The sequence below is a fragment of the Oreochromis aureus genome, linkage group 14, assembly GCF_013358895.1.
Source record: "Oreochromis aureus strain Israel breed Guangdong linkage group 14, ZZ_aureus, whole genome shotgun sequence".
NCBI lineage: Eukaryota > Metazoa > Chordata > Actinopteri > Cichliformes > Cichlidae > Oreochromis > Oreochromis aureus.
The window spans coordinates 22,885,716-22,901,628 of record NC_052955.1 but is presented as its reverse complement, the minus strand read 5'-3'; the positions used below and the strand labels follow the sequence as shown (position 1 = coordinate 22,901,628).

The following is a 15,913-nucleotide window of genomic DNA, read 5'->3' as shown; positions in this document are numbered from 1 at the left end:
CTTTTGTCACTGTATTGCACTGAGGTGGGGGGTAATTTATTGAAACTGAATCGCAGTGTTGTCGTATTTCCAATGTTGTTGAAACATTTGAAGGTACCGCCAGTGACGCGCCATTTTAAGCGCTCCTATTGGTTAATCCTCCACCGCGCCCACTTATGACGACATTGAATCTCGCCGGGCTCTTCCGGGCATGTGCACCGCTGTCAACTCCGAAATGTAAACAGGAAAGTCTGTTGGGATACCTCTGTGCGAAAATCCGCACTTCTCTGAACATTACATTCGAAGACTCCGCGCTGACTTTAGCTCGTTAGCAGCTCGTGAGCAGCCCGAAGTTGCGGTGGAGGAGCTCGGATGTCAGAGGTGGAGCAGGGGGCGAGGAGATGGGTTCCGTACGGTGGGCTTTCCGCTGCGGATCGTGGACGCCGAGCAGGTCAGACTGGCTGTTCGCCGCTCGCTGCATCCAGCGGGAGGAGAAAGATCGGATCGGGCAGTTTGTGTTCGCCAAGGATGCAAAGTCAGCTATGGTGAGTCCAAATCTAAACTTTACCGATTTTTGGTATCGATCAGGAACCAAGTAAACAAAGAGCCAGCGTTGCCGATACCTGTAGCGATACTTTAAATCTGTAAAGTTAACTTCTGTTGGGAAGACCAGTGCGTCATGATTATGACCACAAAGTGACTGTGATGCTCCTTTTCTTCGCATTACCTACTTAACACAATAAAACACGTCATAGCTTTCCTTGTATTTTGAATAGACCTGGAATGTAAAATTGCCTGTCTCTAAAGGACTACAAATAAAACTGATGTGGCAGTCAACACAAAAAGGATCAGACATTTTCACAGTGTATGTTTGAGGTGTATTTTTTTAATTTCTAAAAACAAATAATTTAACACAGTTCCGTGGCCTACATCTGAAATTGGAGGACAGAAACCAAGTATTGATCATATGGTGCTTGTATCTATCTGATACTGATACCGGCGTTGGTATCGATACTATAAATATTTGGATTGATCCACTGACCTTTGATTGACTGATTGTTGGGCTTTTCTCTGTATTTGGCACTATTTAAATTAAATTAAATTGAATTGAACTTAGTGCAAAGAGGAACAGAAGCAGAGACCTACAGAATGACGCCCAGCCGGTTTACTCCCACAGGTTTCTGGTGGCATGAGGGCCTAACGGCCTTTAGCGGGACCTACCTCACAGGTTCTTGCCAGAGAACACCAGAACTGGCAGGGCGCCCTGTTCTCTTCACAGATGGTGTTTCAGGCAACGTATCACTTGCCATGGCATCTCCAGATTTTTTCACATCTTGTCACATGTGCTTAGTGCAAACCTGCTGTTATCTGTGAAGATAGACAGTGCCATGACAGCCTGTCTCAAACTACCAGCAGCGATAAGGACACTGGTAAAAAAGCTAAACTGAAGTATAAGAAGAGGGCAACAGTCTGTGGCTACAACCTGAAATGCCATTAATATGTTGCATATTGCATTTCCAGTACACCTGTTGTCACTTTAATTTGCACCAAAGCAATCAAATTAGTTTATGTTTGTTACCTGGTCAGAGTGATGTCCCCAAAGTTTATAAAACTTTGTATTCTGCTGTTATCATCAAGTGTTCCCTTAATTATTCTGAAAAGTTTATACTACTGTCTTTGCGTGTCTGTTGCCTCAACAGGCTGGCCGGTTGTTGCTAAGGAGGTTTGTGTGTGAGAAGATGGGGATCCCATGGTCAGAGATCAGACTGGAGCGATCTCCCAGAGGCAAACCTTACCTGGCAACACCTGTCAAGGTTCACTCCATTTCCTTTTTTCGTAAAATTCAAGGTCTGCATATACTGGAGCGTTTTACTTCACTGCATTGTCATTTCACTAAGCTATAAGTGTTCCAGCACAAGTAACTAAAAATCAGAGTCACCAGAAATATATCTATAACACAGTGCAGGGAGGGGTCAGCATGGCCCAAATACTGGATTTTTGTCAAGCTCAGTGCAGACTTCATGTATTTCGATACATTCAAACATCTAATCTTTCTCCTTACAGGTCAGTTCAGAGTCAGATCTGGCCTGGAGTTTCAATCTCTCCCACCAAGGGGATTACACAGTGCTTGCTGCAGAGCAGGGGAGGCAGGTCGGGGTGGATATCATGAAGACCGCCATGCCAGGTAAACACTGTTGTTCCCAGGTTAGGATAAACCTGTGCCAATATATGAAATGACTACATTTTTAGACTTGTTTAGCTATGAAGTTCCACCACAAGGGGTCGCTGCTGCATCATATGTGTATAGTATTGACTAGGCCAAGGCTGTTTGTGCGTGTAAATTTGAATTTCTGTGTGACCACAGAAATCAAATGTGCGAAACGCTTCCATCAAAAAGAGGCTGTGTTTGAATATAACTGTTTTTCTTTTCCATCACCTCCCTCATTCTCCCATTTATATTTTTCCATCCATTCTTTCTTCCCCTTTTGTTTTGGTTTTGTATTTTTTGGTCCCCGCACCTCTTTCACTCGCTCCAGGTAGCAGCTCTGTGCCGGAGTTTTTCCGCATTATGACTCGTCAGTTTACAGCGCACGAGTGGAGCACCATCCAATCAGCCGGCTCGGAGCACCAGCAACTCGCCGCGTTCTACCGCCACTGGGTAACCATGGCAACCATACTACCTTGTGCGCTGTGTGTGTAACAGAAGAAAGCACAGGGAGAACATAACATTGCCACTGTCCTCTGAGGCGACACACACTTGTATTTTTTTTTACATACATGTGCAAATTTGTTCCTCAAACGCTGCCCTGCTGCATCGCGGCATGCTGTCATCAGAGACGCGCGCTTTCATTTCCTTTTCTTTGGTTTTTGCCTCCTTTCTCTCTCATTTTCTTGCATGCACTCACACTCTCTCTCTCTCTAATACACACACACACACACACAGATGGTCAGCAAAAGCAACAGTGGAGCTAAGTAAAGATTTTGTGCGATTGAGAGGGTGGCACAGAGACGTCAAGCACTGATATCACCGCCACACTGTTGACTAATGGCAGAGCTCAACGGTTGCCATAGCGATTAGCCTTGTAATAGTGTTATTGTGGCTTATTGGCTGTCGAGCAGGGTCGGTTTTGGCTGGATACACACACATACACACACACACACTGACACGCAATGTCCTTTGGTGTGCAGTCTGATAAACATGTGTGCACAAACTCCCATCTGTTGCGGTTTTAAGTGGTGTTTCTTCTTAGCCAAAACACCCTCCACCACCGCCACCACCACACACACACACCATCCCACACATGAAGACACACGCATAGACACGGATCATCATTTTCTGCATGCAGCTGATCGGGTTTCTTCCCTTTCCATCAAGGCCCTGAAGGAGAGCTTCATCAAAGCCATCGGCACCGGTCTGGGCTTCAACCTGCAGAGGGTGGAGTTTCACCCGCCGTCTGAGCCGCTCACACAGGACCAGGTACTGCGCCAGACCAAGATGCATCTAGATGAGGAAGAAGAGGACTGGGTATTTGAAGTGAGTCTGGTGTTGTGAAGAAAAATAAAAGTCCAGAGATGTTGTTAAAACCTAGAGGTTTGCATGTTAGAGGTCACGATCAAATTAAAATGCCAGATTTAAGTCTGGTATGCAGACACACAACACAATGTTTACTGCTTTCCCAAATTTTGTGAGAAGAAGCTCAACAATTCAGTCTATTTTGTGTCTCATCAGCTTCCAAGTAGTCTGTGGTTTTATTCTCAGGTTTAAAATGTTGCTATGCCATTTGATAATTGCTCCATTTTTCTGGATTTTCCACTTGTGTCAGGAATGCATCAGTGCTGTGCTAGTTCACACTTCACAAATGTTTGCGCAGTTCACACACACACACACAGATAAAAATAAGCTATTCTGTGTTTGTTTCTTACATTTTTTGGATATGAGCTGCTCTGAGCTATTATTTATCAGCAGACTCTCTTCCTCCCAGCCACGTAGCCCTCAGCAATCGCTGCTTCCCACACAGAGTGAAATACTGTATGCAGCAATAGAACTGATGACCGATTAGTTTCAAGTGCAAAGATGATAATATGAGCGTGTGTGTGTGTGTGTGTGTGTGTGTGTGTGTGTGTGTGTGTGTGTGTGTGTGTGTGTGTGTGTGTGTGTGTGTGTGTTTTTTTTTCTTTTGTTTTTTGTTTTTAATATTAAGTAATGTTTTACAAACCAGGGCAGCTCAAAGCAAGATGAGCTCCACACGAGCTTCCGAGGGGGTTTCTTCCATATAATTTGGGATCGCATTAAACAAGCTGGAAGCAGCTTTTAGGAAAGTTTAACACAGTGGTTCAAAGGACTTGGATGCTCTGCAGAGGGGTCCTTGATGCACATTTCCACAGTGAATATGCCCTTGAGAGCATCTTCAGAGAGAATCATAGGTGGCCTCGTGCGGAAATACAAGTGGTTGCGATTGGGGGGGCTCTCGAGTGTTTCTTCATCCTGCCTAACATGATAACTGAAGATTAGAGGAGTGCACCTCACAGAGCAAAGAACTCCTCTTTCTGCCATTGCTCTGCTCCCCCCATTAATCTGTACCTTTCTTTGCCCTAGAGCAGGCACTAAGTTACAAATATTTAAAGCAAGAACATATTGGTACACAACACACCACAATGATCTAGGTCATCTCTTTGAAGCCCTTAAAAAATTACAGCTTTTAAAATTGGGAACATCCTGTCACAGAGCATTGCTGATGACTTAGCACATGGATTTTTACCAGGCTCACTCAAAATGTCTCTGATCCAATATGTTCCATTAAAAGCACTAAGAGAAACTATAAAGAGATCATATTTTCTAGATTTAAGGAATTTAAAATCCTTCTCCTCACATACAAACCCTTAACGACCAAGCTTCATCATATCTTAAAGATCTAATAGTACCCAGTAGAGCACTTTGCTCTGTACTTCTGGCTCTTCCAAAAATACCACGGGAGGCCTTTAGCTGTCAGGCTCTGTTCCTACACAACCAGGTCATGACGCAGACTCTCTTCTTTAATGTTAACCTTAAATACTTTATTCTTTGATAAGCTTATCATTAGGCCTGGATCAGGTGACCCTAAATCATCTGTAAATCAGCTACGCTGTGGTGTAATGGTCACTTCACCTCTTCCTTTCTTTCTCAGTGCATTTACAGTTTGCCACTATTGCATGTCAGTAGTTTGTGACATCTCCCCTGCAGTTTGTGAACACGCATGCTTTTCCTCTGTTTCCTTTCCTCTCTAACTTTTCAGTAAGTCTTTGAAACTGCAGCGATGAGCTATCACTGGCCTCATCGCCAACCTGCCGAGTGTTTACTGCTGCATTTTTTTTGTTGTTGGCTGGCTATCCTATTCTTTGCTCTTGCCTCAAGCATCGATGCAGATGGCCCCCCTCACTGAGCCTGTTGGAGGTTTCTGCCTGTTAAAATTTGGTTTTCCTCACCACTCAAATAAATTATTGATTTTCTCTCTATTGACATTACTATGTGCCCTTTTTTGTGCCAAACGTCCTAAAATGATTTGTTAAGGTCCAAAGTCTATGCAGACTGCATATTTTTGGATTTGTGTGTCATTCTGCAGGAGAGTTTACTGGATGCTGATCATCATGTTGCTGTAGCACTCGGACCAGCAGACAACCCATGCCCTGCAGTAAGGAAACATAACTTTTCCATTAAAACAATGTGAACTTGTAATGAATAGATTTAAAAAAACAAAACAACTTATTCCTATAAGACAAATCTACAATAGTAAGAGTAGCTATCATACTGTAGGATAAACAATACAAACTTTCTTCCCGGTTCCTCACAGCCTCGTCCGCCTTCTCTTCTTCCGCCCACCACATTTACCGTGCTGTCGTTCAGCGAGCTCATCGGCTCGGCCTCGCCTCTAACAGACGAAGACCCCGCCTACTGGGATAGCTTCAAGATGAAGGCTGAAGCTCCGCAGAGACAGAAGGATACACACACGTCCACATAGCCGACACTCAGCTGCCATACAAACGCACACCTTTCAGAAGTGCCAAAGAAGAAAAACACTGACACTGAAGTCGCTTTGGTATTCGACTCGAATCCAGTCACGTCCTGTCAAGTTTATTTGCCAAGCCAGAACTTATAGGCTTGTCTCAAAGGACCTAAGAACTTAGACAGCATCTGACACCGTCTATCTTTAGATTCTCAGTTCTGATAAGTATAAAAAAGGAAATTCTACAAAAATCACCAACCCAATACACAGACACACAATATATCCAACATGTCATATTGTTTTCTTTCTACACACTGTATCGGATTTCAGTCTCATGAAACTAGAAACTGATTGGCAACCAGCCAGCAACTTCTGGTCACATGACTGGTTGGTGAAAGGTTGATGTCAGTTGTTGTGAAATTGTGAATAAATCCTAATTCTTACCTCGGCCTCCAGAAACACTGTGAGGAATCTTGGAGTGGTTTTTAGCTAGGATATATATGTCCATGTAAATATCAAACATATGTAGGACTGCTTTAATATGTTTGCACGATATCTCTAGAATTAGAAACATCCTGTCTCAGAGTGATGCTGAAAAACTACTTCCTGCCTTTTTACTTCAAGGCTAGACTGTTGCAATTCATTATCCTGGAAAAGCCTTGAGTTGATCTAAAATGCTGCAGCGTGAGTACTGACAGGGAACCGGAAAGAGAGAGCATATTTCTCCCATTTCACTTCACTGACTTCCTGTTAAATCCAGAAGCAAAATTTTTCCATCCAACTGTTGGATAAAAATAAGAATAAATATGTTTAACAAGGGAATTAGTGATGATCAAAATAAAAAAAATACTTTTTTGTCATTTTCAAATGTTTCAAATGTGTAAAATGTAAATAAAATGAACTTTAATAATTTTGCAGATCAGCTGCTTTTCTTATTCTCTATTTTTTCCATATTCTCTGATGTTAAGAGGAGAAAACTAGAAAACCAGCATCCAAGGTCATACACAGGTGTATATGTGCACATGACATTCTCTTGCACATTTGTGAGGGCACCAGTAATGCTTTACAATATACAAAGTTGTTTTTAATAACACATAGAACACCTAAACCTCAGTGTGCATGCTAACCATGACTGATGACATACACTGACAGCTATAGTCATCCTGCATGGGCTTGGGTTCATATCTCCCAGATCATTTCCTGTCATTCACCCTCACTCTTTCTACACTTTCCTGTTATTCTCTACACATCAGAATAATAATAATAATAATTAAAAAAATGCTCATCACAATTGATCTGAAACATAAAATATAACTTTTCTCAATGTCAACAGTTAAAACTTTGTATATTAACCAGTTTCAACATTGCTACCAAATGCTACAAGTGCATTTTTATGTATATGAGTATCTGTGATGCTCCACAGTTAAGCACGCTCAAGCCTCGTTTTTTTTACTGCTGTCTTTTTTCCTCCCTTGTGTATCTAAATGTAAATGTCTCTCAACCTTGCTTCTCTTTCTTAATTTCACTCTTATCTTGCGTGAATGTTTTCCTCCTTTCTTCCTCCATATTGTCACTGCCATCATATCTCATCTTTCTCTTTTTCCCTCCCTTCTCACCTCTCTGCCTGGTAGCGTCTGTTTTTGTTGAACATATTCAGCTGACCGTCTCCTTCCTTCAATCTCATTCTCCTCCTGCTCTCGAGGGTAACTCATAGATTGCTTGTGTCAGTCTGCCGCATTAACCTTTTTTTTCCTGCATCGCATATTATTTCTTACCTGTGATCGTAAGTCTTTTCGCCTGCACACGTTGGCTATCATCAGTGCTAAGAGGTCGGTTAGCAATCTCCATGAACATCCTACACTTAGCTTTTGCTTTAACCTTTGAATTGAACAGATACACAAACACATCAAGTAAAACCAGCCACAAAGAGTTCTTTCAGTGCCACATCTGCCTTCAAATTGTAATCAAAGGCAAACATTGGTTGTCTGAGACCCACACAATGACACGGATTGGTTGTTTAACCCAACCTGTAGAATCTGCTGCTCATCTTCATCGCTCTCTTTTTTTCCAGCTCTCCTTTGATGCAACCTTAGCCTTCCAAGAGAACAGAGGGGACTTGTGGGTATTGATTAAATGGCAACCTACTCTCCAGGTGGCTTTATGGAGTCCTTTTGTTTACACTTGTATATGAGACAGATAACATAGTGTTGAAATGTCAGAGAAAAAGTGCACTGATTCAAGTGTACGTTGCTGAGCCTGTACAGAGATATGTGTATACAACTTGAAATGACATATGCGCGCCGTCGTTGTCTGCAGCTGGAGTGAATTCATTTGCCTCCTCGTCGTCTTAAATCTTACGTTAGCTGCAGCGATGAAGAGGAGAGAGGAGGCAGCGGGGTCAGACTGGAGGCTCACAGGCTTTCCTCAGAGAGAGACCATTTTTAGTTGCTTCAGGTTTACTGATGTGTCAGAGACAAGACCACGGGAATAGATTTTCTCTCTCTTTTTTTCGTCTTATATGTGGGCTGGAGACAAGACTGCTTTGGGCATGAGGCTGAGTTTAGCTTGAAGTGAGAGATGAAATCCACCTGCCTGCTGTTGAGGATAAGAGTAATGTTTCTTCTGATGGAGGAAGAGCAGGAGAACAGTTTCTGCTGCGTTTAGACTTTCGCTGGTATGTTTTTAAAATTAGACTCGATTTCAAAATAACATTTTTAACCGTTGCCTTGCAAACAACGTGTAAAACAAAACATAAAATCCTGTTGTAACTTATGAACCTAACAAGTCCACTGAAGACTTTGCGCTTGAGTGATTAGGAAGCCAAACCCACATAGGAAGGAAAGCTCATGTAATGAGTGCACTTGTTTGCTGAGCTGGTAAGTAATAACTTTTCAGCCGCGCCTGACATTTCATTAATTTTATTTCATCCTTTAATGTGTCCATTACTTTGTTTAATGATTCAATATGATGACATTCTCATCTGCTCGAGGTGATTTATGCCAGCTGCCGATGTGACATATAATAGGGTGCTTTGCTTTGCATTTACTTCAAAAATGCATCAAGAATTCTGGAAAATACACTTATTTATTTCCCAGCAGTGTAGTTGGAAGCATATTAGCTTAGCTTAAACAGAGGCGAGCAGCTAGCCTTTCTCTGTCCAACGTTTATATACGTTTATAAAATCTCCGTATCAGCACTTTTGTGTTTTTATGCACAGAAGCTTTTTAGGCACACCTGTTCAACTACTTGTTAAAGCAAATATCTAATCAGCCAATCACAAAGCAGGAACTCAGTGCATCTGGGCACGTAGACATAACCAAGACAACATGCTGAAGTTCAAACGCAGCATCAGAATAAGGAAGAAAGTTGATTTAATGGACTCTGAATGTTGTTGGTGCCAAGCGGGCTGCTCAGAGTATTTCAGAAACTGCTGATCTTCTGGGATTTTCCAGCACAACCATCTCTGGGGTTTACACAGAATGGTCCGAAAAAGAGAGAAATATCCAGTGAGCAGCAGTTCTTATGATGGAAATGCCTTATTGATATCTGAAGGAGAATGGCCAGACTGCTTCGAGCTGGTAAAAGGCGACAGTAATTCAAATACAACCAAATTCTGCTGTGATATACAGATATCAGGGTCAAATTTTGGCATAAACAGCATGAAAGCATGGAGTTTTGCCATTATGCCTCGTATTAATGGTCAGGCTGGTGCTGGTGGTGTAATTATGCAGACGATATTTTCTAGGCACACTTTGGGCCTCTTAGATTTAACCATGCCTTTATTATAATGACTTTCGCATGCAGATGATGCATTACAGGGGTGAACAAACTAGAAAATGGTATAAAGACCTTTTCAAAAGACCATCTGGATGATCCGCCAACCTGTGAAACAAAACTTGACAATTTTTGACTGCAAACCAGTTTGTTTGGAAGGGGAAAAAAGGCATTGCACAACAACACAAAAACCTTCAGCCTGACTGTGAATGATGGTGGAGTGCATCAGTCTGGAGCTGCTTTGCTACCTCGGGGTTTGGACTTGCAATCATCATCAGGGAACAATGAACTGAAAATTGCATGAAGAAATTTTACAGGGGAATTTCAGGGCAGCAGTCCATGGCTTGAAGTTTAGAAGGGGCGTACTCATGAGCCAAGACAATAAGCCTAAGGTTACATGTGTATCCACAACAGAATGACTGAAAGGAAAGAATTTGATATTTTCATATTCATGCTTTTTTGAATTGCCAAGCCACCACTTCAGTGAGAACAGATTGTGAGCTGAAGCCTAAAGTGATTTACTGTAGTGTCATAGACTGACTTTGTTATGTCTGTCTGGTCGGCTGGAAAATATATTCAGAGGGGATTTTTTTTCTCTTCTCCTGCATTTTTTTTCTTGTGGATACTTAAAACTTTGCTACTTCTGAGGGACTGTGGTGCTACTTTGATGTAGGAGCTCGGAGTCGGCGAAGATATGGCGTACACGGCCCCGAGTCAAGTTTTTTTTCTCAATCCGAGCTTTGAGCTTCATGTTTGCTCAGATATGAAGCAGTGTTTCAGCAACGGATAAGAGGACTGACTTCTATGTGCCACTGGAATTCGTTATAATCCTCTATCGCTCAGGCTGGTTCCCCTTCAGAGTCATACATTATTCAGTGGCATACAATGTTTCATTCTGAAGCCACAATCAACCAAACTCAGTGGTTTGCAGGAGAAATCATAAACAGCCACAGGCATTAATGGTCATACTTATAGAAAACTGTCAAAATGAGATCACAGGCTATGATTGCTGAGCAGTTTTTCTTAAATATAAGTCTTTTTTTTTTTTTTTTTTTAGTTCGTGCATCCTTGCGTTCGTAAGTCATGACTGTGGTTTGATTTTTCACATCTTTGGAACACGATCTGTGATTAGAAAGTCACGCCACATTTGACACAATCAAAACGCACAAACACACACATACAAATACCACATACAACATACCAGTCCCCACACAGGGCAGACATGTAATACCCAGCGATCAGAAAATTAGCGCGTTTACACTTGTTGGTTTGCTCTGATTGCAGAGTGATCCACTGTGACTGTCGAGTGCTTACTTAAATATTTGTGTCCGTGTGTACTTCTGTCTCCTGTGTGTTCACAGGAAAAGTTACTCACTCGTACGTGCTCTTCTAGTCAAGCCTGGATGAAACATTTAAACGAAGGCATTCAGACGAAACATTGACAAAAAATACTTCAAAGATATAACCGATTTGTTTTCCTTATCTTTAATTTGGCACCTTTGTTATCAGGTTACTGATTGATTTTGTTTTGTTATCTCATGACATCGTCGATGCTGAGGCCACATTGATGCCTAACTGTAATAACTTTTCAGAAGTGGCTACGTGCACCAAAATGTGTGTGTTTATTCCGCTGGATGGAGTCATTTGAAAACAATCCAATAAATTGCAAATTGTGAAACAGCTACAGTATTTTACCACGGGATTCCTGACATTTCATTCTTTTATTATGTGAAAGTGGAATTTTGAAAACCTTAAAAACGTCAGAGTTTTTTAAGTTTCATGTCACATTGGTTGTGTGAGATGAGCTTCAGTAGTGCCCAAGGACTGTCCAACCACCGCCCTTCCAATTAGTTGATGACTGGTTAGCTATAGGCCGCCTGGCTGTTTAACCAGATGTGACAGATGCGTGAGGACTCCATCAGGTGATGTGATTTCTATGGTCAAATGTATGATTGAATACTAAGATCATGCAAAAAAAAAAAAAAAAGGCAATGCATGCTTTTATTTTCTTTTTGTTTGTTTTTTGCTAGATTTGAAACAGTACTGCATTAATCTCGCCTAAGATGCATGTATACAGTATGTACAATATGACATTGGAGGCATTGGTGTGTGTTTTCCATTTTCCAGCTAATCCTCCTGATGCACCTGACTGAGATTAGTCAGTGAGTTAATGTGATAGCTTTTGTACAGCATGGAATTACACTGACACTCAGTAACCCTCAGTATTAGTGCAAATGCCATGTAATTAGTGCACGTGCTCTTAAATGGGATGACTACAATACTAAATCCACACTGATGCCTATTGTGTCTGATTTCATATGTTTTCATATATTTATTTTCATTTAATACAATGTTAAAGGTAAAGTGCCTCATTCTCAGATTTCTGCTGAGTTTTGTCCCTTTTCCAAATCCTGGAAATGGTGACATATCTAGTCTGGCTTTACCTAAACAGCACATCCTTCTAGAGTTTTATTTTCTGGATGTATTTGAAAAGGTGCTTGATTTTATACACCTGTGGCAGTGGGACTGAAAACACCCTAATTTAAAGGTTAAGAGTTGAGGTGAGCTCAGCAGATTGAGATATGAATTTTCCATTCACAACTAGTCATTTATTGTTAACATAAATACTCCAATACAGCAAAGGGAAATAACATTTCAAGACCCTTGACATTTCTACAAGATGGCTAACAGAGGACAAAACAGTACGTTTAATACCACGCTCAATAAGTTAAACAAGGTGTGTGCTTCTTACAGCGAGATTCTACTGCAAAGCTAACATGAACCAGCACACCTATCCTAAAATTTGAAGGCTCAAATCTGCAAAATGATTAAGGTGATCACCACCCATTAGCTAGTCAGACTAGGAAGAGACAACAAAAACAAGCATACACACACAGAGCATCTTCTGTAGCATGACATTTGCTCACCCATTTCTTATGTGTGCAGGAAAAAGTGCCCTAAAGACACACATTCACAGGACTTGCAACCACAGTCACTGTCCTATTTTCCATAAGTAACTGGGGCACCTACATCTGAGTGTGTGAGGGCCAAATAAGGAAGTTAAGTGGGAGAGGGCAGAAATAGTAGAGTTAAGGACTTTACTAATCGAATGTCGCACACTGTGTTGCTAGCTAAAGGTCCAGCTGCTGTATTTCACAGGGAGAGAGAAGAGTGCGAGCTAACTTCACTCAGAGATGAAGAAAGATGTAGAAAAACAGGACAGGTTAGATTAAAAGGTAAAGACTGCTCAGTGACACTCAATAAACTCACTTATTTGATTTGTATATGATGGGTTTTGATAAATTATGTATTTTCATTTTGTGAAACATCCTGCAAAACAAACTAAGCAATGCTAACTTTGTTATTCAAATGTTGCATAAAAATACTGGGTAGGTTTGTCCAGGATGAATTTACAGTAAAGCTCTGTGTTGGACCGATGCACAGTGGCTGTAGTGTTCATGGTCAGATTTAGGTTACACCAAGTGTAGCAGAGATGAATTTGCATTTAAGCTGATGTTGCTTAGATTCATTCACTGAATTCCAGCTTTATATTGTCTAGTGTAAAGACAGTATAAACAGTATAAAAGTATAGCATCAGTGTAGGGGATGGACATCAGCCAGGATAGCTGTGAATGAATACTCTTTGACTGCAGATGTCCTACATAACAGATTTAAGCTACATACATTAATTAGAATTAGAATTTATACTTTAATAATTTTTCTATTCTCATGTTTTCTCAGAGCCTGTACTTTTTCACTTTTACTTGAGTAAAAAAGTTGCTACAGGTATCTGTACTTCTACTTTTTCAATTTTTCAAATGCAAATAAACAGACTGCATTTGGCAAAAAGGATGCTCCTAGCTCAAAATGTGCACCAGTACTGAATAACCAATGATATGGAAATAGTATTTTACCTCAGACACACAGCTGGATGCTGCTCTGGGTCAATCAACTCTCTGAAATTGTTTCTCTGCCTCCTCAGATGTGTTCCCAACTCTGCCAACAAGAGCTCAAACTGCCCGCTGACACCCTGAAATATGTATGAAAGCGGTCGTGATACACTTTCCACTCCTGGATCAACTCCTGGGGTAGTCTGCATGAAAGATGGACATAGCTTTTGAGTCTGCAAGGTTCCTCAAATCTGCATTCTTTTTAGTGGCCACCAGGCGGTGATACCTATGGTTCCAAAACTAGTTCAGGTCCCACAGAAATCAATGGGCTATTATATATTAAGATTTTGAAAACGCATGACCGCAAATGTTGTCTGCCAATTTTGCATGTGTAACAGTCATGGTGGCAGAGTGGGATCAAGGGGTCCCAGCCTACAAAGGCCTACAAACTATTTCATGACTATCTACCTACCACTAGATCTATCTGGCACTATTTCAAGTTTTATTACAACTTGGCAAGTACTTGTAAGCAAACATGATAAACTACAGGCAACCATGGCAATCTGCTAGCAATCAAAGCAATCACTCTAAGGTATTCAGTACAACACTTTCTTTGCAGCTGATTTTGCCCAGCAACAGCCAGCAACCTCCAGGAACCGCTACCAACTAGTCAGGGAAAAACACATTTTTCCCTAGCAACATGTAGTTGTGTCACACCCAATATGTGGACAATTCTTAAGCAATGTGCACATGATCTCCAGTCAGAAACCCCAGTATATAGAATATATATTTTATAGACCATTCTGCAGTATTTTTCCTTAACATGAATGAGAATTTTAATTTAAATGTGTAGGAAAAAATATGTCCAATGATTTTTTTTCACCTACCATTTCAAGTAAGAACATACTTGTTTGAGTGGTAACTTTAAAACAATTTAATATAAGAGTGAATTTGATTTAGTAACACATTACAGAACTAATAAGTCTCAAATTATAATTCTGTGGTTTAACATCAAATGACATTAGACCTCAATGGCCACATTTGTTTCTATGAATTCTGTTAATATTACAGCACTGAGTGATGCCACCTGTGACAGTCAGCTTACCACACTCATTCACTCGGTCAAGAAGGAAAACTGTTTTTGAAATATTTTAATTTTAGAGCCATATTTTCTTTCCTTAAGTGGGAACTTTTACTTTTGGTATGGAGCTTCCAGTCATGCAGGTAAAAGGTCTGAAAATGGGAGATGAAGATAAAATAAAGTCAGCTGACAGGAAAAAAGAGTGCTGCAGAATTTAAGAGTTTTTGGACAAAATACAACGATAATTGAAAGTAAACGCGTGAAGGGCTGATTAGAAAGTCTCCTACCATCTGTTGCCAGTAACAACAGCAATCAGCTGGGTTAATAAAATAGATTGATAACTGTGTTTTGGAATGGCTCATTAACACACACACATAGACATGTAAATCCATGAAGATGGTCAACTTTTGCAAGTGCTCGGGGAATAGCCATGGATGCACAAAATCAATTCCCCTTCAGGCACTGACACACATGCGCACGTCAGAGCAACGTCACAGCTGCCACAGTGGATTTAGACCTCAGATTTGATCTGGTGCCCTGCACCTGCCCCCCACAAATTCACTGTAACGCTGTGTTGTAAGGCATTGCACTGTGATTGAAACTGTTGTGAGAGATCAATCAATATCGACCCTGAAAAAGGATTTGCTCATAACCTTACAGACTTTTTGGTTCATTTACTTTTACACAAAATACATAAGTCACAAAAACATAACACATAACTTGAAAACCAGCATGGAAAACATCATTTTCAGGCTCATGTGACCTATTATAGATTTATTATGTGAAAAGTGGGGCTGCACAAGGCTTTAAATATACAGCAGGTAAAATAAGTATTGAACACATCAACAAGTAAATATCTTTCTAAAGGTACTATTGACATGAAATTCTCACCAGATGTCGATAAGAACCCAACCAATCCAATCATGCACAGAAATCAAACCATAGATGTCCATGAATTATGTGTAATAATGAGAAAGGACACAGGGAAACAGTATTGAATGCATGAAGAAAGGGAGGAAAGTCGTGACACCAAATGAAAACTATCAGTATTTAGAAAGCAATCCTGCCACTTAGAGTTACGGACCACCTGTGGAGAGCTTCAGAAGACCTCCAACTGGCAGGTACCATTGTTTCAAAGAAAACACTAAGTGATGCACTAAACCACCTTGTCTGGTCAGATGACTAAACCAAAACTCAACTCCTTGGAT

The 15,913-nt window shown here is 40.9% G+C and overlaps 1 protein-coding gene across 1 annotated transcript; it reads left to right on the top strand.

Moving 5' to 3' along the window:
- Window positions 1-106: 106 nt before the first annotated feature.
- aasdhppt (aminoadipate-semialdehyde dehydrogenase-phosphopantetheinyl transferase) lies at window positions 107-6,403 on the top strand. The gene is made up of 7 exons (XM_031743346.2): window positions 107-524; window positions 1,680-1,793; window positions 2,044-2,164; window positions 2,517-2,638; window positions 3,356-3,514; window positions 5,580-5,648; window positions 5,808-6,403. The coding sequence occupies exons 1-7, from the start codon at window positions 381-383 to the stop codon at window positions 5,973-5,975; spliced, it is 897 nt and encodes a 298-aa protein (XP_031599206.1). The 5' UTR covers window positions 107-380; the 3' UTR covers window positions 5,976-6,403.
- The last annotated feature ends 9,510 nt before the right edge of the window (window positions 6,404-15,913 follow it).